Genomic DNA, 23,625 nt, shown 5'->3' on the forward strand with positions numbered 1-23,625 from the left:
GAGCTCGATCCTCGGAGCCGAGGGTATACCCTCGTTCTGAAATCTAGGTCAAGAGATACGACTCTGGGTTTTTCTCGGTATTCGATCCTCCCGCGAAGGAATTTGGGATCGCTTCGTTTTCCCCGAGTTCCCGTCCCGATTTCCCGGTATTCTTCCAGAAAGTCTCCACATCCGCAGGTCGGCTGCACCTTATTGAGGATTGTCGCATCATTTGGACTCATCTGCGGGGCCATCCGAAACAGGGGGCTCTCATGGTGCTGCTTGGGGCTAATTGTTCAGAAGAACGACGGTACGAGACTCAGGTGCTCACCGAGAGGCTGGCTCTCCTCGTCTCACTCGAGGCGGCGGCGCAGCGAAGGCTAGAACAGTGAGCCTGATGGCAGCTGACAGCGAATGGCCGTCATTACGGACTTCAACAGTTGCGCTGACGGCTCCACACATCTCGTTTTGTAATCGACTTCTGCTTTCGACAGAGATCATGCATCGAGTTTCGCTGTGACGAGGACTCCGAGCTGGTCATATCCTCCACCTGGCGGGTGAACCGGCTTCATGTGGGTTCGCGGGATGAACACTCTTTCTTATCCCGAGTTTTCGGCACCACGCACGTATAGCGCGCCTGGTCCGACTGACGGATGAGCTCGCGAACATTCATCGCTCAAGTTCCGCTGATTGGCTCTAGGTCCTTGGTATGATCATCACGTTTAGATGATAATACTATGGATTGGTCCGCACGCAAGGTCGTTCTCTTGTTCGCCCTTCCGGTGATGGAGCGTCCATTCAAAGTAAGGATGGCCGCCGCTCGGATCGCCTCGAGATGACTGAACACCCTAGAAGTCCGGAGTGGTCGGGAAAGTGCTTTTCGGACGGATACTAGATGTTTCGGATAGTTCAATCAATTTTCATTGGATGTTCCTGTTACGTGCAGCTAGAAGAAAAGAGAGATTCATCATCCCGCAGATGTCACTCGGCACCAGGGGAAACAGTCAATATGGTTGAGACGGTACGGGAATATAAATGGCGTGAGATACTTGAAAGGGCGTGATTTTTTCTTCTAATGACCGCTTGTGATGATGACGGAGGCTGGGCGGCGCGGCGGTGCAGGTCGGTCGAAGCCTGACTTCGTCTTCATCGGGACCGCTCCCCAAAGCTGGAGAATATCGTACGTCGTACGACAGTCATTCTCCTTGAAGTGAACATACGCACTTATCATCGACTCTGCGATCAATTCGACGATGTAAGAGAAAACCTCCCATGAAAGAACGAGTTCGATCAATCGGTCGAAATTATTGTTGCCGGTTTGAGAGCATCCGACCTAATCAGGCTGAAGGAAGCACGGATCACGACTCTGATCCGAACCATCTTCAGCCATCTTCTGAAGACCCTGGGATCGTTGTGGATTGTTTTGGCCTTTTCCAAGTCCCTTGCCCGATCTTCGATGCCGTTTACGGTATTGTTCCAGGTCACGCGCACTGACCGAACGAAGTTAGAAGAGTCCTCATCCCTTTTTTATGAGCACACTCTTTTCGGAACGGTCATGATTCCGAACAAAGATGTCTGCAATGGGTACAGACTAGGCAGATGTTCGTCATTGCGGAGGAATGCCGCGCCTGTCCGGGGAACGGGCTTCCGGATGTGCGAAGGTGCGAAACAAGCCCGCCTGCCAGGTGAAAATCGCACATAGCTCCCCGTGTTTAGGCTTTGCTTTTTGGTACGGGGAACTCGAATCCAAAGTAGGTAAAACAATATGGCATCGCTACCGAGCGAGTGATTAAATTTATAGAAGGCTCCAAAGTCCCACTAGCAGCGCCGTTCTCGAGTCTTGAGCTTTAGGATTATCTCGTCAGAGCTGCTGCCGTGAGCTCGTCTTGCAATGTCTCGTTTCTTTTACGGCTGACGCCTTCTCAAGGAAATTCGCGCGTTGGTGAGCTTTGGAGACATGTCGATGCATGCCCGAAAACAACTAGCGCACCTAAACGGTCTGATAAAGAAGGTACTTAGGCTATCGGTCGAACAATGTTGTCGGGTGCCGTTGGTTCTGCTACAGGGCTGGCCTCCCGAATTCTCGCGAAGCGTCTGACTTTCGATCTTTGGAGCGACGGCGACGTCGCGAGTACTCGGGGAATCTTCCTGCTCGCGCGCGGGGAAGAGTGAGTGAGCTCGGTGAATCGTCGATAGTGTCGAGAAAGTGCTCCGACCCGATTCATTCCGTTAACTGACAGTGTTTCCCGTATTCGAGACGTGTAGCTGGCTCGACTCCCTTGCTCGCGGGAGTCGGAAATAGTCAATTCTCCGAGTTCGGCCTCTCGAGCCTTCTGGACCAACTAGAGGAGGCCGTTTTGTCTCACAATAAATCTGCGCGTCTTTCTCGCCGTGGGCGCCGCCGCCGACGACGACTTATCCACTCGGGCAGCTAGTTGATGCGTCAGACTGGCGGACGGACGGGCGGACGGTCGGTCCAGAAACCGCATCGAATACATCCACGAGTCAGCAGTCGATTTCTCGCAGAATGAAACTTTCTCGTAAAATTCTTATCCTTTGTGATGCCTGTCGACTTTATACCGGCCGATGCCATCTGGGATCATCGTAGATCCTCGTTCTCTTTCACGGAACGATCTACGACATCTTGTCATGTGTGGATGCTACATACGTATTTAGCATGCACGATTTATCGGCGAAAACAGCATCTGAGAGCGTCAGAGGAGGAGACGAATGTGATCATCGCTCTTGGGTCGAGAACAATAAGCCTTGAGAGGACTCGGAACTACCGCTATCCGTTCCGAGCAGTGCCGCTCCCCCACACGAGAAACCTTCTCGGCCTTCACAGCGATCGGTATCAATCCTCCTAAGGCTCATATTTCGAAGTCCGGACTTTTATATCATCTTCCGGTTCTTCGTCGGCCAATGAGCTCCAATCGGCGGATGGACGGACCAAATTCATCTCCAAATGAAGATTTTCGCATGGGAAAGTCCCGTGATGGTGGACGGCTCAGCCGTCCGGCGATGTGACGGTTCTGATGTCAAGACGGGCTGTCGCGTCAAGACTAACTTGTCAGATGTTATGTCTCCAGCGATCTTCAAAATACAGCCATCCATTCGCTTCCAGCTCTGGTGCACTTGAACGCACGGAGACAACATACATTCATATCCCAAGTTCGTTCGACAGCAGAGCTCGCTCATTGTCTGTCGCAGAGTCATGGTCCTCACAGTTGAAGTAAGCGTTATTTACAATGCGGTGAATGATGTTTCTTCTTCCTCTGACTTAAGACGTCTTCCCGAGTCACATTTATCTTCACGCGGACCAAGCTCTCGATCTTCGCGGCTCATCGAGGCGGAGTCATACGCGGAGCTGAACGGAGCATTCAGAGGAGAATTTGAACTTCTGAGCTTTTGATGAGCTCCTTGCATATCTGTTTTGGGGCGGACCACTCTACGGCGGACCATGTCACGAACGGGGATCTCGCTTCCGCGTTATCGATGCTAGAACAAACGAAAAAAAAGAAGCAATTCTCGAAAAACTAATTTTTCGTTCGTTCGTTATGCTCTCCTCCTCGACACGGGCACGGTCATCGACGAGCCTTCTTCCGTTAGCGATTACACGATGGCATTGTTACCAGAGTGAACGGGATGTTGTGAGCTGTTTGAGAGCAAAAAATGAAGACAATTCTTACCCTCTGCTCGACCAAGACAAGCTGAAAGTCATGAAAGTGATGCACAGGATGTCTCTGAGAGCATAAGTCACTCCGTCGATATTGTTCCCAGTGCTCAGAGCAGAGCTTCGTCTTGGGATGATTATCGAGCTTGAGGCTTTCAGAATGAGGTTTGGCGCGATGCCTGAAGTCATTCGTCAGGCCCTTGGCCGTATTCTCGTGTGGGCTTTCAAGTTTCGGGCTCACAAGCAATCGTAATCGGGAGTTTCAAGGCCGAGTCTGCCGATTTGCGATCATTATGATAGTGGAATCGCGATCAATGGTTCTCTATTCTGACTGAAGGCTCCACATCTGAATGACTACATACGCACACCGAGTGGGAGATACAAAAGTTCGTTAGCACGTTGACTAGAGCCCTTTCAAAGGCACAAATTTTCAGCGGTTGGAAAGGGGGGGGCGCTGTATGGACACGACGAATCTCAAGCGGCGCTTATCATTGTCACAGATAAGCGCGCAACTGTTGGCGCATGTCTGTTGCTGGATATGTGGCATAACTACATCTGTAAAACGTTTGCCCGCGAGGAGACTTTCGGAGTGGTTCAACTGAGCCGGATGCATTTTTCGTTTGTCTGTATCTCTGTATTGAGTGTATACCGGCATCCTCGGAACTCGGAATCGACCACGCTCATTTGAGCTTCCGAGTTTAGATCGAGATCGAGAACTGCATCATTGTGCCGGGAGGGACCCGGGCGGGAACTTGGATCCTCCGGCGGCAGCCGGTACCGAATGAACCTCTCGAAATTCCTACAATCCGGAAAATGTTTAGAATCTGCTGATCGATATATTTCCGATCCGAGGATCTCCCGGTGAATAGATAGTCGCTCCTCTCGAATACATCAGACCTAATTCTCATAGGTCTCTGCGCCACAAGAAAGACGATTGTAACATCGTCTTTTCTCTTGACAAGCGTTGCCGATCCCGCCGCGGAGGAACCCGATTACGTCAATCGGTCCCCAGCTCTAATTTCTCGCTCCCTGAGCGTTAATCGAGCCTAAAGTGGCACCGCACCGGCCTGATCAACGAGATTCATTGCCTAGGGGCGGATGAACATGAGACTGACTCGATCGGCAAATTTCTGAAGCGAGCTTAGTCTCGCGCGTTGTAAGATCGATAAATTCTCATTATGATAAGCTCCGTAACACGGATATTCAACTTATGTTCTTTATTGTATGCGCATCCACGGAGCGATGGACTTTCGAGGCTCGAATAAGTGTGACGAGAAAAGCTTAGATGGAACATACTGTCTCTATTTGACGACTTACTGTCGAGAGTGCTCGGGATCCTGGTGGTGCTTTGTGACCGTGACGGCAAGTGGACGCCCCGGTCTCCTGCGTTCGTGATTACCGGCTAGTTGAAGAGGGCTCGTCTTGATGAGGAAATCGGCTCATTAGGCAAAAGTCACTTCGTCGAGTGCCATTACGTGTCCACGTAGTCTCACTATTGACGTTCAATGGCGAATTCATTATTGTCCGGAGCAGGAAACGATCTGAACTTGAATCTGGTGACCGAGCGAGCCAGCCGTACCACCTATCGACGCGGCAGCCCGCTCCTCCATAGATACGCTTTTTTCGACTCGTTGAGAATTCTTTTGACGGCGCTCGTTGACAGGAACACTTGACCGAGCGAACGGACCTCTCCAGTGAATCAAGTCGTGAATCGTTGGCTTAACGTGGCTGTTCCTATGACGTTCAGCCGAGCGTCCTCCGCTCAGTCCGACATTTGCTCGACTCATTACTCATGACTAGGGCAAGGCTTTTCATTCATAACGCTCAACGCCCCTGAGAACGCATTTCCACTGACATTTTTTTTCTATTTGGAATATGATTCTCGGTTGGCATTTTGTCTACCCCGACCGCGTTTTCTCCCGTGGTCATGAGTCCCGACGAGCGATTCTGCGTTGTGCCGGGGCGGGTCTCCGCTGAACATATTGTCAGGTCCCGTAGAGTTCATGGACGATCGAGAGGATTCCTCGAATAATACAGATCGCTTCGATCGTCTCACATTCCACTACCAGCTTCCACCAAGCACCGCGAGACTCGAATGCGGTTCGCCAGTTTTTTGCGCCTCTTGCTGCCTATCCTGCGGGTATCCAGTGCCTGAAACGCCAAGCTCCTCGATGCTTTTTCTTCGCTCATCCGGGGGATTGATACTCCGGTGAAAAGATTCGAGGGTACCGCTTCCCTTCGGATCTCAGGGTCATGGGGCCCGACAGAGATTTCTAGATTTAGACTTCGAATTCTTTCTGCCCCGGCATCCGATTGCATCGCTAGTCCATCTGACAGCATTTTCCTCCTTTCTAGGCTCGGAGAGAGGCAGGTGCTCGGAGACTTAGACTTCAAAGGTGAGGGTTCGCTGCTGTTCTTCCTCCTCCTACCTTCGAATTCCTTCCAGACCCTTACGTTTCCTCATGTTTGATCATGAGGGATTGAACTTCAGGTGATCAATGTAAGCCATGAAGTATCTGCTGCTCGCCCTCTGCTTCGCTCTAGCTCGAGGTCAAAGCGCCCAGCCCAAATACTGCATCGGAGGAGCCGAAAACTTCTTCCAGTGTGCCAACGAAACGACTTTCAGATGCTTGAACCGCCGTCTGATTTGTAATGGTGAACAAGACTGCAGCGACAATTGGGATGAGGCGAACTGTGCCTGTGTGAGGAACAGAGATTGCCCTCGAGGCGTCAAATGCCAGAAAGATCGTCGCTCCGCGACGTCAGTGTGTGTCAATTGCGCTCCAGGTCAGCGCTTCAGGAACTCCCAGTGTGAAGATATAGACGAGTGCACCGAAAATCCAGAGGTGGATGTCTGCGCTGGGAAAGGCGCGTGCGTCGATCGCGCTAATGGCTTCGAATGTGTAGCTTGTCCAAAAGGCTACGGAGCTAGCCTTAGAGATCCGCGCTTGTTCACCGCAAACGCTGTTTACAATGAGTCCGAAACGTTCAGGAAACTGCTCCTCTGCGCCGACTATGACGAATGTGAAGAGCACAATCCGTGCAGCGGCGGCGCATGCTTCAATCGGGTCGGAAGTTATTCGTGTGAATGTCCGCTGAATCACGAGCGGCGACTGGATATTCGAGAGGATGTGTGTCAAGCTATCGGCGAGCAGCCCCTGGTGGCCATCGACAACGGGACATCAATCCACATCTTCGAACTCCGCAGCGCGACTCAAACCCAAGAATTTGAGTGAGTTACTGAGCTCCGGACACCATTCATATCAGTCAGAAGGAATAATGATAAATGACGATATCCCTCCTAAAAGGAAAGATATCTACCGGCGGAGATCAATAATCTTGGATGTCTATCACTTCGAGCAATTCAGATGCCAATTTCGAGTCGATTTCAGGTGTACGGATCAAATCGTAGATCTGAGCGCTGACAATGGCCTTGTGATATTCGCGACGCGGCGGCAAGTGTGGGAGTACAGGATCGCTGTCGGGGCCAAGCTCATCTTGGCCGATTTCGGGAACGACGAAGATTTTTCCAATGGTGACATCAGGAAAATTTCCGCCGACTGGGAGAACCACCGCGTTTATGTTCTGACGGGGGACTCGGTATCGGTGATCGACATCGTTGGCCGCGCAGTAAAAATCATAGAACACCGAGGCAACATCTCGAGCATCGCGGTCGATCCCTTGGCTGGTTATCTCTTCCACAGCGAATTCGGACGCGTTCGGAGAAGCCATCTAGACGGATCAATCGAATCGACGAATATAATCTTCACCGCACTCCCAGCTGACGACCTACCGGACATCGAGGTGTTGGCAGTTGATCCCAATCTGAAATACGTTTATTACATACACAACAGGGTACTCTATAGCTTTGATTACGACGGCCAGCGAGCCGTGATAATGACAGGCTCTGCTGACTACACTCGTTTAGAGCCCTTTGAAGATCTCCTTTACGCGACGTACCGAGTTGCAAACTCGGACTCGATAGTCACTATAGGACGCACCGGATACTCGGTAGGTGCTCAACGGGAGTCCACAGTTCAATCATTCAAGGGAACTTCGCCGAAGTCCATTGCCATAATCCAGAGCGCGAAATTCCCCACGAGACCGGAACCTATGAATAGTTGTCTCAGGAAGCCATGCAGCTCCGATTGGTGTTTTCCTTCGCCTCTATCACGCTCGCCGTCACATCTGTGCGACTGTGCGGCCGGGGAGCGGAGCAACTGCCTACCCTTGAAAACTTTTCGATTGCGGCCTGCTAGCAATGATATTCTACCCAACGAGGAGAAAAGCGCTGTCCGCGGTGCATCGGTTCCTATAACTGCCGAAATGACGAAAGTTGGCTTCATCATTCCTATTGTCCTAGTTTTTCTCAATTCCGGTTTAGATTAGACAGAACTTTCGCGGGATCGCCGTCGCCATTGTGAATACGATATATGAGTGTACAGATGTGTATAGGTCGAATGAGCTCCTCGACGAAAATAAATGACTATGTATTTAAAGCCTGGATCGGGAAACTCCCTCGTCGTTGTCGTGAGATGCTTGGATAACTCGGAATTCCGCCAATTTACGATAGAGGTAGGTCCTGGATCGGGAAACTCCCTCGTCGTTGTCCGGAGACGCTTGGATGACTCGGAATTCCGCCAATTTACGATAGAGGTAGGTCCTGAATCGGGGGCGCCAGAATTATGTAATGGACCTGGCGGGCCACGTTTCAGCGCCGTAGAAGCTCGCGGCCAACCCGAACTTCGAAACCCCCGGGCTATATTCTCGACATCCTTTTTCTAAAATACTGTGTCGGAGTCCATGGAATGTCCGAGCGTATCTCATCCGTCATGGGAATCCTACCGTTCCTTGGGAGTACACCAGAACAACATTCGAGCTGAGAAGACGAAATACATGCCTTTTCCTCACCATTAGTCAGACACTTCTTCCGATTTTCATCACGAGTCCTGATGTCACTGATGTTCGATTGAAAGCTACATATCCATCTGTGAAAATCCTCCATCCCGGTGAATATCCTGGGTGCGAGAATCGAGGTACTCTGGATCTTTGCTTAATTGCGACGTTCGCGAATGCTATCAGAGTGGGCAGGCTGCACGGGTCTTGTGGTGAAAATTCCAGCGTCGATCGACTCTCTTTGCTCCTCGGAGGAGGGAGTTTCAGAGAGAAAATCTCCGATCCTCTCAATTGTTGCGTCACCGTCGGTTCCAGCTCCGGATCCGAGATGAGCTCCACGCCGGGTCTGCTCGCGCAGACGCATACCGGTCGACTTTCGACGCCTCAGACTCCTTCGGCACCACCGTCGGAAAATTAGTTCCTGAGTACACAAAGTTCGACAGAACCCTGCGGACGGAGTTTTTATTCACACTTTCTTTCCGCATCCGACGGAGTAATAATAAAAACAAAGTCAGCTTTCTCGCTCGTTCGTTCCGATGGAGAAAATTTTTGGCCTCGGCTCAACCATTAACGAAAAAAAGTGTCGAGATCAGCTCGCAATAGTCGCGACGGGAGGAAACTATAAACCACATTCAGGAATGAGGAGCTCGATAGACGAAGTGGGGCATGTACCGACGAGGACTCGAATGGGAACTCAAAACAGCACCGAGAATGATCAGTATGGAGATCGCTATCAAAAATATGCCGCAACGTCGGAGCCGCTCCTTGACGAGCAGCAGATCCGCTCGGGACAGCAGTACTTGGAGAGCCGCGTCCGGTTTATACGTGAAAGACGTCCATCGGCCCAGCGTGCAGATGTCGCCTTTTTTACCCTGAACGTCGGCCGCTGTCCTCTGCAGTTTTATCTCACGAGTCACCTGATGAGGAGCAACGGAGTCATTTCCAAGAAAGTCTCCAATATAAATCTGAGAGCTAGTATCAGTCGAATACGACAAGAACGGTACCTGAGGAGGCAATGCATTCAGATAACAGCGGGAAGGTGCTCTCGTCTTGGGCAGTATTTCAGTCGGACCCTGTATGATGATACACGCCTCGGTATTCACCATCCCGGGGGACAGCGGATCGATTCTATCTTGAGATCCCGGGCGTACTGGCCATAGTAACATGACCAGCTGAAAGTTCTCTCTCGCCAAGGGTCCGCGACACCCGACCTGCGGATAGAATGAAGGCGGATGAATGCTGAGAGGGATCGTGATACTCCGAAGATGGAAACCATCTTGAGCTGTTTCGAGTACTGGATCAATCGATGCTCGAACGATTTTCTGAACGAACCATATCACCGGTCGCGACAGCGTGCCACGACATCGGCTCGGACAGTATGTCTTCGTGGAAAGCCGCCCTTATGGATACTGCCACCGTGACGTTTGCTTTCGGATGTGGGGGTGACCCATTCTTCGCTCGACCCAAATGCAGATCGAAATCTGGCAATAGAGCAGCCAAGGATTTCCCTTCATCGACGACCTATGGAGATTAGAGAAGTTCATTGCGAGGAGCTGTCGAGTCTCCAGCCGGGGCGCGTCCAGAATTTTCTGATTTTCCCTCTGGGCATGCCGATGAACGAGGGTAACGGTGAATGTTGGAATGCGTTCGATTCGTCCAAGGAGCTCCCACCAAAGGGCTCTTCTTCATCGATTGATACACTCACCTGGACTTTGGGCTGATCCCCCGTAGTAGACGCATTTTTTGAAGGGGCTGCGACGGGCGCTGCACTCCGCGTGGGTGGCATCACACAATAATGCAGCCTAGACAGACGCGACATGAACTCGTTCCAGTCCAAAACAACGTCGGGATTGGGAAGGGTGCGGTTCTCGAGGTCTGTTGACATCGACAACATGCAGATCCCGAAAGCCAGTAGGCAAAAGGTAAAGAGTAGAACAGGTGGCTGAAGTCCGAGCACGACTTTAATTGAAGAAATCCACGGACTCAGCAGACTAGACACCATCGTCGCGTTGATCCGACGTTTTTTGTTCATGATGTGTGTTCCCGGGGTCAAGCATTTAGCCGCTCAGAACATCTGTTAACGGGATGCGATCCTGTGTATCAAGTCGCAGCTGCCGGAATGCCACCGAGTGTCTTTTTGACGTCATATTCCCGATGTGACAGCAAGAAGCGAGAACCTACAATGAATTGACTTTCTTAGGGTCTCAGAATATCGAGGGTATCGAACGAACGAGGAAGTCTCTCGTTCTTCATTTGGGAACAGTCATCTAATCGAGCCAATCCTGTCCTCTGTCCCTCGTCGGGATCAACGACTGTGACCATAACTCGATGAAAATTCTTCTGGAAACCTTCTAGCTCCCTAGGGGAACTGACTCCATGGCAATCCGATGGAAAGGTTTCCGCGAACTTGGGAGTTACATCTGTTCCTGCACGAGATGACTCTCAAAATTAACATGGAAAATCACGTAAGAAAGGAACATTGATGCCGGCATCGCAAAACAGATCACGAGAGCAGAGGCACCTGTGGACAGGAAGTCATCCCACCAACGCAGCCGAGCCAATTACCTACCCAACGACCCTGAGAATCACGGAGCTGCCGCGGTCGGGACCATGTTCGATTACAAGAATGCAATGAGTCGGAGAAGAAGATGAAACCGGAGCTCAAGAATCGGCACAGTAGCCGGGAATTCGGACGGATTACCGGGAATTTCTTCGCGGCATCGGAAATCAGGAAGGGCGATCCCTCTATCGCAGGGAGCAATCGAATTCGGGAACAGAAAGCTCTCAGGCATGCCTGCCGTCCGATGTGTCCCGTACTCGGCGATTTCGGCTCTCTGTCGAATCAGCTGAGCAGTGACACTTGTGCGCCGCGAAGAACATCTGCGCAGGCTGTTCGAGGCTCGCCGTCCACAGTATTCCCGAACATCAGGCAATCCAGGGCTGGGAATTCTATACCAGCTGACTTTCTGCCAAAACCAGAAACTCACGATTGCGTCCTCACAACGCCAAAGGGGGTCCGCTTGCCAGACACGGATTTCCGGCCAGGCAACTTTGCGGCGATCACAACTCGGAACCCGGAGAACGTTAGGCACAATTTCGAACATGACAGCTGATGTCACTGAAGATGATGACGACACTAAAGTAACGGAACTCCTACGGTACAGGTACAGCTTCACCAGAAGGGCAGTCCGTCCGTCGACGGAATCAACTCAAAAGCTTCGACGGTTGGATACCAGATCTCGATTCTTAAGACTTCCCCAGCTCACTAGGTTCGGGAAAGATTTCGCATTTTCCCGATCCAACTTGATTCGCGGAACCGCTAGTCCCGGTTTCGAAGTTGTGCCGAGTCCTCCTTAGCTGCTACCGTTCTCTGCTACACTTGTCAACCAAGACAGTCTCGATTTTTTGTTGACACACAGACACATACAGAGTGATCCGGGAGAACTGCCGCTTGTAGAAACTAGAAAACCGGGATGATATTGTGATGCGCACCTCGACACCATGGTGCTTTTAACTTGTGTGCTCTTTTTATCCATTGCTTTCCCATGGACAGTCGTGGAGTGCCAAAGTGGAGCTGGCGAACTCGTCTTCTCCAGAAAATATCTTTCTTTCAACGATTCGATCGAACGACTGTCGGATTTAGTCAAGAATAATGCCGGACTCGCGAGACTCTACTCTATCGGTGAGTTGACCCGGCTTCATGGAAGTCATTTAATCTGCTTGCATGCGTGGCGCTCCGAGTGAGCCCGGCAAACACGCTGCGGGGAACGAGAACGATGAGCTTCCTAGCTAGTCTTCCGACGACGTAGCTCGTGCTGACGGCCAGACCTCAAGCGTAGTAGAAGCGGGGATCCTCGTTGGAATCTTATGGAGCTCCGGGCCTGGAGCCGAACGAGAGCAGTAAGCGAGATTTCGAAGAGCGAGTCACGGTGATCGGAACGTGAATTTCGAATGATAGAAAGTACTCTAGAGCCTGTAACGAGCGGGCACATAGTGAATCCGCACGATTTCGGCCGCTGGTCGCTCGGCCGAAACCCCGATGACTGCGATTGCATCACTCCAATCTGGAGCCGTGGCTGAAGAGTCGCTAGGGATTGGCAGCCCGACCATTCTCGGCTTCTGATCCGTCGCGTTTAGCCGAAATCCGAGCAGCTTGCTCGCTCTCGTCTCACTAGAAGCTAAGAAGCTCTGGAACAAATGCTGGAGGCGTTGACGGGGCGCAATGATATTTCAAGCGCTCATCCGAAGTCTCTGAAGTAATCAGGGCGAATCGCTGAACGGTTTATTCTGTGCGAAATTTCATCGCGCGAGACTTCCCAGCGTGAAGGGAGCCGATGGAGGTTCCACCTCAAGGGATACCAGAACTACTCAGAGATTATTTCCAATTCAACGACTACGAGTGGGATGAGGCCACATCTTGACTCGCTGGACGGAAATGCCCCAGCCGAAGTCCATTCATCGCCTAGCGCAGCCCATGCATTCATCATTCGACCGAGGAAATCGTCGAACGAGAGCGCCAGACCGATTGGTGCACGGACCCGAGTTTGCAGCTGGCAGCAATTTTCCATTGATATTAAGGATCCGTGAGAATCGAACGATATGATACTCTGGAGGGAACATATAATTTCTCGGACGCTGCGCAACGAGTCTGCTTCCTGGTCGTGGCGCTCCCTCAGGATCTCAAATCCCCGATGCCCACCTCGAGCTCATTAAAAATGAAACATATGGACAATATTCATCCTCTATTCGGCAGTCGTGCGAATCGAGCGACGCCATCAAATCAGGAAGGGAGCCGTCATTTGTCTGACCGAAGGATGATTCGATCCGCACCTTGGAGAATCCCGGATTGACAGCCCAGTCGGACACTTCGCCAACGGCTCGGTGTGACCAAGTGATTGGCGATGGAAACATGCAAACCCCGTACGGATTGCCGACCTCTCGATCCTCAATCGAATAGCCAATGACCACTGAGTCTTTAGTTAGTCGGGGTCCAAGGAGAACGCTCGCGAAAGAGAGACTCGATCCGAAGACTGGGTATTCGTTTTTTGAGCTGACGGATGTCGATCCCTCGCTTCCGTCTCGTGTTTCCCAGGTTTCCCAACGTGGTGCTAGGTTCCAAGACGATCCGCGTGATGAGTTCCGAGAATGCACCTCTTACAAAGAAAAAACGAGGATGGAAGCACGTGCCGCGACCTAGCCCGAGCTTTGTCCACATTTCCCGCGCCAAGACTACAATCTGATCCCTCGGTCAGTTATAGAAGATAAACGGTCCGAGGGGTCCGGGGGATAGCCTGCGATCTGCCGGCGGATGAGACGGCTGCCTCATCGTAGGTTGAGCTCATGGATTGCTGGGGAGCCCGAGTTGCATCACACGGATTCCCTCCTCCGGCCGCAGAAAATTTCAAGATCCGGCTCGCGGGGGAATCTTCGCGAGAATCACCGACTCGCCCCGAGTCGAAGCTCCTTGGTTGATCAAAACAGCAAGGAGTGCGGGAACCCTGGTCCTCTCAGCTTTCCCATATGGTCCAGGCCAGCGCTTCCCATCCTTTCTGGCTCTACGGCTGCCGGGTTGCCCAGAAGCCCAGGAGACCATTGCGGCTCCCTTTTTGCTCCTCCTCTTTTTCCGCCGAGAAAAGACATTCGCGTTTTCAATTCGGGAATTCACAAGATATAGGCGTGGACAGAGGAAGCCTGCCTGAGCAGGGAAGCTTTCCGGAAATCTCGGCGAAGCGAATCACCCCCATTCACCCCCTCGACGAATTGCGTTTTCCTTGGAGGAAGAGATGAGCTTCCGATGCTATTCGATTGATCCGTTTCTGGATTCATGGCTCGAGAGAAGAAATTCGAAGCCGGCAGGTGAGGACGATCTCTTTCGGAACTTTCCCTTGAGAATGTCGAACCTTTAATGTTCGGAGCCTGAACTGAACCTGAAATCTCTCCGCGGCTCCCCCGGGAAAGCGCAGCGGCTCCGAACGTTGGGAGCCGTTGGTCTAGGCTCCCAAGTTCCGCTCATTCCTCTTCCATGGTGTCCTGGTTGTGAGATTGTGACTTGTTCGGATAGTCATTGATTCCTTATTCGACACTTTAGTCGGGAAGTATCCTCATTGACGCGAATAGCTCGATTCTCCCAAACCTACGAAGCGGAATCAACAAGGAGACCGACGGGACAATCGTTGGAGAGTCCCGATGGAGTTTCTCTACTGATCATCGCGGAAGGAAATCCCCTGCTGTGTCCGTGAAATTCGGACCGAGAAGCCGCGAGCGGGAAACCGGATGGCTCGATGTCAGCATATTCATTCGGCTAAATCGCGACCGTAACCTCGCTTCGCATTTCCATCTCGCTGAAGGAACTCCCTCTTCAAGTCGATTCGACTCGTGCTCTGACTCCAGTAGAATCTTCACCTCTGAGAATCAGCAAGGTGGATGGAGCTCCTCGACCATAGGCATAATTTTCGGAGCCTCAGCAGCGGTCGATATTCCCAGCGGGTGGTCGGGGGGACTCGAACGAGACAATTGGAAATCCATGGAAGAAAAAAATCGCCTCTTCGTAGTAGTCAGAGGCCCTTGTTTCTACCACTCTCTCACACTCACTGCATAGGCTTCCCGTTAGTGCGATCCCAGCAAGGTCGAGGGAGACTTTTTACCGCTGGGTGCTTTCGGTTCAACAATAATCAAGATCCGATGCCTCGAAAAATCCGATGAAAAGATGTGGCAGCCTGCTTATGGACCCCATTATCGAACTCCGTTGATAAGTCCATATCCTCTCCTTCCCCAGGCAAATCAACTGAAAACCGGGATCTATGGGTGGTGAAACTTTCGACAGATCGTACCAGAGTTCGGACAACTTTGAAACCTCTTCTCAAGCTTGTGGGAGGTATTCATGGCAACGAGGCTCTGTCATCGCAGCTTCTCTTCATGTTGAGCGAGTATCTCATGCAGAACTTCGGGAAAGACAACCGAGTCACGCGGCTCCTGAATCAGACTGAGATTCATATTCTACCCATCGCGAACCCCGACGGTCGGGAAATCGCGAAAGAGGGCGATTGCGATGGGAGCGGCGGAGACACACAAAAGACCGGTAGAGAGAACGCGAATGGCGTGGATCTAGACAACGATTTCCCGGGACCATTCGACAGCGTTTCCGAAGCGTGGAAGGTGAGCGTCGATTTCTAGCTATAGGATTCCCCGATCGAGGAAGGGCTAGTGGTCCGTGGATAATAAATCACATTGTATTCCTCAGGCTAAAAAACAACCAGAAACAACGGCCCTAATGCGCTGGATTGTCAGTAATCCTTTCGTGCTCTCTGCGTCTTTGCATACGGGGTCACTAGTGGTTTCGTACCCATACGATTCCGTCAACTCGAGCTCAGCCGGTGAGTGCATCGCGCGTTCGCTAGCGCCGCAGCTCCTCCTCAGGCCGTAGAAAACGAACTTGATTCCTTTTCCCAGGCAAAAGCTCCGCCCAGAGGGAGGAAAGTAGATCTCCTGACGATGCTCTTTTCCGTGATCTATCGCTCACATACGTCAAGAATCACCCCTTGCTGTTGAAGGGGGCGAACTGTCCTAACGCGCATTTCAAAAACGGCATAACAAACGGCGCGGAATGGTACATCATGAAGGGTGAGGAAACCTCGTATTATATATTTAGAGATGGAAACCGAGAATCTTACAGCGATTTCGCAAACCTAGCTACCGACTAATTTCTCCCGCCCGCTCCAGGAGGAATGGCTGACTTTAACTATGCATTCAGTAACTGCATGGAAACCACACTGGAACTGTCTTGTTGCAAGTACCCGGACTCTTCTCAGTTGACTCGCGAATGGAACGACAACTGGCAAAGTATTCTGGCATACATGGAACAGGTCATTATCGCATGCTTTGAGAAGTTTTCCTGACGCGGATCCCGCTATTGGAGGGGCTCCCTGGATACTCCCCGGTACAATCCCTGATTCTCGGTCTAATCGCCCAGGTCCACATGGGTGTGAAAGGACTGATCCGGAATCGGGACTCCATGGCACCGATACAGCAAGCCACGGTCTCGATTGAAGGCATCAATCACGACGTCAAATCGAGCAGCAACGGGGAATTCTGGCGTCTGCTCCTCCCTGGGTATTACACAATCTCTGTGGCAGCTCCGGGGTGAGTTTCAATGGGACATTCGACGCGAGAACCGAGGAAACTACAGCGCCCCTCGTTTTATGCGGGAATTCGACGGAAAAACTGATTTATTGTAGAGCGAGTTTGGCCACGAGGTGCAAACGTCGCATTCTAACGACTCTCACGCTCTGAATCAGTTATAAGCCCTATGTGAAACGAAACGTAGCTGTTAGGAAGGGCGCAGCCACCTCTGTCGACCTCCTCCTGGAACCGGAAAGCGTCAGCCCTCACAACGACGAGGCGGCAGAAAGCAAGGTGAATGAATGAGCTCAACAGGGAAATCTTTCACCTAATGTTCCGGTTCTCAAGAGACATGCACTAGAAAGAGATTCAAATGCAAAAATCCGCAGGCTCCGGACTCCGACGTCAGCGATTTCGTCTTTAAAACGCAGCCCGAATTCTGGCATCACAACTACACCGGTTTGACTGAATTCTTGCATCGGCTGGCGGAGCGCTTCCCGAGCATCACGCGACTCTCATCGATCGGCAAAAGCGTTGAACACCGGGATTTATGGGTCAGTGGCCGAGGGAACGCTCCTCGAATGGACGATTACGGAAGCAAATGCGCAAATATAACGAGTATAGCCTCTGAACAAGCTGATCTGTCCTCCGCAGGTACTCGAAATTTCCGACAACCCAGGTACACACGAACTTTACGAGCCCGAGATGAAGATTGTCGCAAATATTCACGGCAACGAGGTGAGGACTCCCAGCGGGGGATTCCTACAGCCCCCATTGAGAACTGGGTCCATCAGGGACCCAGGGGCGGCAAACAAAAGCGCTCGAAGATCAGAGTAGAACACCCGAATCGAACGGGAGACCTCAACAATAATAGAGACTTAAGCAATCTATTTGAAATGTTTCCCAGGTGGTAGGCCGCGAATTGTCTCTGGTCTTGGCGCAGCTCCTATGTGAAGGGTACGGGAAGAGTCCGCGAATCACAAAACTAGTCAACAACACGAGGTATTCTGATTGGATTCGTGTTCGTTTAATTCCATACGAGAAGCACCCTTCTCCTCTGAAGAATCCTATGTTTGAGGCCTTCTGTCCGAATTCTAGGATTTTCCTCTTGCCGTCCATCAATCCCGACGGGTATGAGCGGTCGACTGTGGGAGACTACGACAGCCTCATCGGACGCTTCAACGCTCATAATGTTGATTTGAATCGCAACTTCCCCGACCAATATCTGGGCAACAAGACCGAAGCGGGATTCAACCATTTCGAGCCCGAAACCATTGCTATGATGGAGTGGATCACCTCGAGACCGTTTGTGCTCTCCGCGAGTCTGCACGGTGGCGCCCTCGTGGCCAACTATCCCTTCGATGGGAATCTGGCAAAAGTGAGCAACCTGGACGCGTAGAGTTTCGTGATAGACTGTGAGTCCCGATGATTTCCCAGGCATCCGAGTACTTAACTCAATTGAAACAATGACCGACTTCCTCAGGTGGATCATATGTACAGCAAAACGGAAGATGATCAACTCTTTCGAAACATCTCACGCACTTATTCCTTCCTGCATCCGAAAATGCACAAAGGCGAGTCGTGTCCCAGGGGCTTCACGGAACGTTTCGATGAGGGTATAACCAACGGCGCTCAATGGTACGTCCTGTACGGCGGAATGCAGGACTTCAACTACTTGAAGTCGAACTGCTTCGAAATAACCGTCGAAATGGGTTGTCAAAAATTCCCACCCGCAAACCAACTGGAGAAAATTTGGGAAGAGCACAAAAGACCGCTCCTAAAATTCATCGAGCAAACTCACATCGGAATCAAGGTCAGTGAGGCGAGCTCCGGAATCTGTGAGATAGCCACCTCCGTTCCAGTGAGGGGGGGTCGGTCGGATCAGAATTTCTCGCCGTGAAAATAGATCTCGGTTTTCAGGGGGTCGTGGTTGACGAGAACAAGCGACGCCTAGCAAACGTTTCTATTCACGTCAGTGGTATCAAACACGACGTGACTACTTCACCGGACGGAGATTATTGGCGACTGCTTTTACCGGGAACATATCAAGTGAGTGCTGGTGGAGGAGTTCTCTTCCTGCCGAGGGGGCCCGAATAGGTGAACAGGGATCCTGTTGCGATTGGTCTCCCCTCAGACTTCGATTCCTCGTTCCAGGTCTCTGCTGTCGTTAATGGCATCCACCTGGACACGAGAACCGTGTCAGTTCCCGATGATCCCGGAAAGCTGCCCGTCGTCGTAGATTTTTCGGTAAACGCTGCGTACGCGCGATGGAGTAAGGAGAACGATTTCGGAATATCCGAGAACCTGGCCAGTCATTACTCGAACGTATATGAGACCAACAATGCCATGGAGCTGCTGAAACAGGACTACAGATTCCTGAAAGTGAAACAAGTATTCGATAACGCGACGAACAAAGTTTCCGAGTTCTTGTACATAACGAACGAGACCAACGCGAAGCACAAACCGCATTTCCTCGTCGCGGGCGGATTGCGCGGCAACCTGCCGGTCGCCCGAGAAGTGATTCTCCGCTTCGCTCGACATCTTGCTGAAGGATACCGCAGGGAGGTAGGTTGACGGTCTCGACGCCGCGAGAGGCATTGAGCTCTCGATTCAGCTTTCGTGACCCTTCGGTACGGACATCCCCAGCGGTTTTCGGTTCTAAATTTTTTATTCCTTTCTCAGATCCAATCGTACCGAGACCTCATCGACAATTCCGTCGTCCATCTCGTTCCCTACATCGGAACCTCATTCGGAGATTTCGGTACCGAGCGGAGGTGCGATGCAAAATCAGCCGGGGACGATGTCATCACTACGTTCGAGCGCGTCGCGGACGGCTCCGAACCGGATTCTCGCATGGTGTCACTGAGGAAAATGTTCGAGACCTTCTCATACGCCGCTGCTCTGGAGTTGGAGAGCGGCTCGGAGGGAATGGCTTATCCATCACTCGTTTTGAACGGAACCGAGCCCGGAGGAGCAAAAGAAATCCTCGACAAACTGACCAATCCTTTCCGCAATCGTTCCTCGTGTATGGAGAACCCCGTGACTTCAAATCCGGTTCTGGACTTCGCATATCAAGAGCACGCAACGTTGATGGTTAGTTCGGAAATATCCCAGGGTGCAAAGCCTACCCCGATCGAAACCGGAAGAAGTCCCGTTGTCTCCGATGATCGAAACCACAGTCCCGAATACGGAAGACACCCGTGGAGCCCATTCGCTTGTATTCCGACGGAGTATGATTCTCAGGGAAGAAGACCTTTCAGGCGAGTGTTTCGGTTGACTGCTGCTCCTATCCTGCTCCGACAGAACTGTTCCCCGTATATCGAAACATGCAGCCACCGCTCCTGAGTTTCCTCACCACAGCGATGAAAATGTCTGTGGTGGGCGAAGTTCGCAGTGAGAGCGGGAAACCTATCAAGAGCATCCAACTGTCCTTGGCGCCGGGCAACCGGCCGAACATCCATGTTCAGGACGGAGCGTACGCGTTCCTCGCCTCACCTGGAGGCCTATACGTGACAGGTGGGTGAATATATTTCTATGTATGTCTTCTACTCGACAGAGGAAGTCACTCGCGAGGCGTTGCACATTTATTTTCACTAACACTCGGAGCTATTACACGCTTACCGGAACAGGAATTGTCGTCTGCTTCTTTGTAAGTTGCACTTGGGTGAACTCTCGAGTAATCGTTTTTATCCCAGAGCCGAGCCCTCGACAGGGCATAACCTGGGGGAGGAGGGCTCGCGCTCATGGAAGAGAGTCGGGATCGTCTTTTTTTGCCTGCATCCTTCTTCATGAATCGGGATGATCTTGGGTGCATGAGTCGGGATCGTACAGTGACAGGAGAGCCTCCTCAAGAGGGTCCGGCAATCAAAGATTCGAACATCCACAGCATCAGCGACTGGCTACGACCTTTCGGTAACAAGTGCCTCGAAGGCAGAAGGTATCCCGTTGGAAGTCGAGTCCTTGAATTTATCAATGTCCGCTGATTCGGGTGTCTTCGGCGGATATGAGGGTGTCTTGAAATCGCTAAAAGGCATCGCGCAGAAATACCCCAACCAAACGAGACTTTCGAGGTGAGAAGAATCGAGGAGGATACTTCCCGGAGCGAAGTCCACGAAGTCTCGCGCGAGCGAGACTGCCTCGACATGTGCACAATTTCAAGACATTCCTTTCCTCAGCCTCGGGGGCTCGAGCAAGAAGTACGTGTGGCTCCTGGAAATATCGTCGACGCCCACCGGAGCCCACGACCCCCCTCATCTACCGGGTGTACTCGTGACAGCGGGTCATCACGGTTCTGACGTGGCAGCTATTCAAACCGCACTCAATCTAGCTCGTTTGCTTTCGTCGCGGTATAGTAAAGAGAACTATATCAGGAAGGTGAGATTCGCGCCCGGGATGGGCTCTCTGACGGAGAGAGAAAAAATGATTAATCAGCATACAACACGCTTCGGCGAGCATTCGAGCGACTGTCACTGGGCATTTCCTCTCATTCACAGATCGTGGATAGCACGAAAGTCTTCATCGTGCCAATGATCGATGTCGATGCAGTCCCCGGCGAAGGGCAGAGCGTTGGATGCGGTAGCAAGTACAACTTTTCTTCATACCAAAATGTTTTCGGTGGGTTGCCCAGTCGTGAGTATTGTGAACATACATGTGGATCTCTTTGGAGAGATATTCCGAAGAACTGATTTCGGAATCATCCGCTTCGCCAGATTACTCCGGATCGGCCATTGGAGCAGGCCCGCGAGCTTCCTGGAGTCAGGCAGCTCTTTCGAAATGGCTCGATGAAGCTTCGCCCCACCTCGTGAGTCGCTTTAGAATAGTCTTGGGACTGCGATTCATCCCGGGAAATATTAAGTTCGTTCAACATGCCCATGGTGGCTGCTGATCACGTTCTCCCGTTCCAGGTTTCTTCGCTCTCGCTCAAATCGGGAGCTACCGGGGTTGTTTACTCAAATCAAGGGAAGCCCGAGACAGTGTCCGCGAGACATTTGGCTCAAAGTTTCCGCAGTCTGTGGCTTCCTGGGACGCAGCCAAGTTGTTCAATTAGTTCCGTACCCGAAGTTCGACAGGCCGCAGAGAAAGGTGGGTTCTCAGTCGCAAAGGGCTCGGATTTCTCCTCGATGTCGTGAATGAATCGCTCCCAGGTACGGAGTCTCAATGAATGCTTTCCCTGCAGAAAATCAAGAGAGGCTCGTTTCAAAGTATTCGGATGTTAGATCTGAAGAGGAGCTCGGCTTCCAAGGAACCTTGGAAAGCGCATTAGGGAGAAAAGGAGTCCTCTCCGTTGCGGTATACCTGAGTTGTTGTAAATCTCAAGATGAACTGCCGCATTTCACACGAGCTTCCAAACCAGCATTGCTCAAATTCTTATCCATGGTAAGTCCACGGATTCATGTGTCAACCCATTTCCTCCAGAAGTTTTCGGAAGAGCTCCAGGCCCGAATCTCTCGAACCTCAATTCCGCCCCCCTCCCTTATCCCTGAAAGGCGAATCCCGGGAGTGCTTTAGGAGGGGATCATCTCTTCACCGGGACACGGAGAGGGAAAAAATAATTTCGACCCTTTCTTCTTACGCTTCTGATGATGACTGCAGGTACGAGAAGGGATCCAGGGCCGCGTCGTCGATGCTAACGAACGGCCCTTGGCGAACAGTGCCATCTACGTGGAGGACGTGAAACTGAAGAAGACTTCCGATCACGATGGTCGATTCTATCTCCCGTTACCACCCGGGAAGGTAAAGTCTATCGGGGGTCGGCGACTACCGTGCAGCGGGAACAATGAGCCGATTTCGACCATGCATCGCTGCGCATGAGCTTGAGCATGCGGACTCATCGCAGGAACTGCAAGCTGAAAGAGTTTTCTTTGCCCTCAGTACGCCGTGGAAGTTTCTCAGGACGGGTATTTCAACATGACCAAGCTTGTGCAGGTTTTGGTGGTTGATCCCTCTACCGAGGTCGTCTTCAAGGTGGACGTCAGCACTTTCTTCAGCAGCATTTCTTCCACTCTGATTATGTTCGCAATCGGTAAGCCGTCGGAACGATAAGATGAGCCTCGATCCCCGTTCCCAGCACGGGTCCTTCCGGAGCTCGGGCGGTCGTCGCGAGCGTTCCTTCGTTTCTTCATCCCTTTTCCTAAGAATGGGAGTGTTGTTCCTCATCTCTTCTTGTTTCTATCGCTTCCCCCCATGATTCCATGCGCTGCTCGTTTACAAATGTCATCATCTCAGGGGAGCGAATACCAATCCCATCATAGATCGTCCGTTACTGTCATGGGCGAGATTCTCTCTAGTGAGCGCGAGTATATTTCTCCTGACAAACTGGATTTGAGCAATGCGTGATATTCAATCGGCAACAGTTTTTGTAGTTCTCTTCGGGATGATCACTCTCGTGGCGTCGTATCTTCTCTGCAACGGAACTTTCTTCGGCCGAGGCGAACGTTTACGACGGAAAGGTTTCATGCCGCTGTCGACGAATGACGACGTCCTGGAATTTCGCCGAATGGATAGGAAATCTGACGACGGCTTCACTCTCGTCCGGGAGTCGACGGCCCCAGGAGGTAAGTTTGCTGTTCCTAAGATACGGTCTTCCTAAATGAGTGAACCCTGGCACCGACCCCCCTCTCCGTTCGGAGGATTCCGTCCTAATATCGAACCATATTGTTCATGAAGGTTACAGTGATTTGAGAGCGTTAGAGCTGAGTGACAGCGATGAAGATTCTGACGAGGAAATCTATTTGCCGGAATCTCGTAGTGCGTAAGTACGTGCCGAAATCGACGTGAATATATGTGTGACTTCCTCTCCATCAGAGACAGGAAACATGACACGGTCAAGATCTTATCCTCATTCCGCGAATTCATTCAGCAGAGATGGAAAGTGAAAATGGTGATCGAGTGATTCACGGCAACACGGAAGCTGGCGCTCTCAAACGGCCCCCACTCCGACGAAGTACCTAGTCTCTGAT

At 51.6% G+C, this 23,625-nt stretch overlaps 3 protein-coding genes across 3 annotated transcripts; 2 read left to right on the top strand and 1 right to left on the bottom strand.

Annotated features, from left to right (window-relative positions):
- Positions 1–6,159: 6,159 nt before the first annotated feature.
- On the top strand, positions 6,160–8,145 carry LOC100908038 (low-density lipoprotein receptor-related protein 2). Its single transcript, XM_003746274.2, has 2 exons — positions 6,160–6,884; positions 7,045–8,145. Exons 1-2 carry the CDS (start codon positions 6,160–6,162, stop codon positions 8,039–8,041), a joined length of 1,722 nt encoding a protein of 573 aa, XP_003746322.1. The 3' UTR covers positions 8,042–8,145.
- Positions 8,146–8,995: 850 nt separating this feature from the next.
- On the bottom strand, positions 8,996–11,403 carry LOC100905876 (transmembrane protein 248). Its single transcript, XM_003746261.2, has 5 exons — positions 11,118–11,403; positions 10,254–10,725; positions 9,881–10,069; positions 9,553–9,759; positions 8,996–9,465 (listed from the first exon to the last, which is right to left on the bottom strand). The coding sequence occupies exons 2-5, from the start codon at positions 10,578–10,580 to the stop codon at positions 9,181–9,183; spliced, it is 1,008 nt and encodes a 335-aa protein (XP_003746309.1). The 5' UTR covers positions 10,581–10,725; positions 11,118–11,403; the 3' UTR covers positions 8,996–9,180.
- Positions 11,404–12,049: 646 nt separating this feature from the next.
- LOC100908177 (carboxypeptidase D) lies at positions 12,050–23,421 on the top strand. The gene is made up of 28 exons (XM_029112317.1): positions 12,050–12,230; positions 15,324–15,703; positions 15,789–15,936; positions 15,998–16,168; positions 16,268–16,410; positions 16,518–16,687; positions 16,843–16,960; positions 17,056–17,220; positions 17,321–17,404; positions 17,574–17,668; positions 17,765–18,044; positions 18,150–18,479; positions 18,587–18,715; positions 18,821–19,231; positions 19,349–19,759; positions 19,927–20,186; positions 20,296–20,315; positions 20,553–20,736; positions 20,842–21,040; positions 21,160–21,280; positions 21,376–21,467; positions 21,571–21,717; positions 21,749–21,752; positions 21,843–22,042; positions 22,259–22,399; positions 22,538–22,688; positions 23,020–23,220; positions 23,333–23,421. The coding sequence occupies exons 1-28, from the start codon at positions 12,050–12,052 to the stop codon at positions 23,419–23,421; spliced, it is 5,025 nt and encodes a 1,674-aa protein (XP_028968150.1).
- Positions 23,422–23,625: the final 204 nt, after the last annotated feature.

The sequence above is a fragment of the Galendromus occidentalis genome, unplaced genomic scaffold (assembly GCF_000255335.2).
Source record: "Galendromus occidentalis unplaced genomic scaffold, Mocc_1.1 scf7180000077494, whole genome shotgun sequence".
NCBI lineage: Eukaryota > Metazoa > Arthropoda > Arachnida > Mesostigmata > Phytoseiidae > Galendromus > Galendromus occidentalis.

Coding starts and splice junctions, on each gene's coding strand:
- LOC100905876 (XM_003746261.2), bottom strand. CDS start 10,580: ATGAACAAAAAACGTCGGATCAACGCGACGATGGTGTCTAGTCTGCTG. Junction 10,070..10,253: donor GGGATCAGCCCAAAGTCCAG/GTGAGTGTATCA, acceptor TAATCTCCATAG/GTCGTCGATGAAGGGAAATC. Junction 9,466..9,552: donor TGAATGCATTGCCTCCTCAG/GTACCGTTCTTG, acceptor GCTCCTCATCAG/GTGACTCGTGAGATAAAACT.
- LOC100908038 (XM_003746274.2), top strand. CDS start 6,160: ATGAAGTATCTGCTGCTCGCCCTCTGCTTCGCTCTAGCTCGAGGTCAA. Junction 6,885..7,044: donor ACTCAAACCCAAGAATTTGA/GTGAGTTACTGA, acceptor AGTCGATTTCAG/GTGTACGGATCAAATCGTAG.
- LOC100908177 (XM_029112317.1), top strand. CDS start 12,050: ATGGTGCTTTTAACTTGTGTGCTCTTTTTATCCATTGCTTTCCCATGG. Junction 12,231..15,323: donor CGCGAGACTCTACTCTATCG/GTGAGTTGACCC, acceptor CTCCTTCCCCAG/GCAAATCAACTGAAAACCGG. Junction 17,221..17,320: donor TTGAACACCGGGATTTATGG/GTCAGTGGCCGA, acceptor TGTCCTCCGCAG/GTACTCGAAATTTCCGACAA.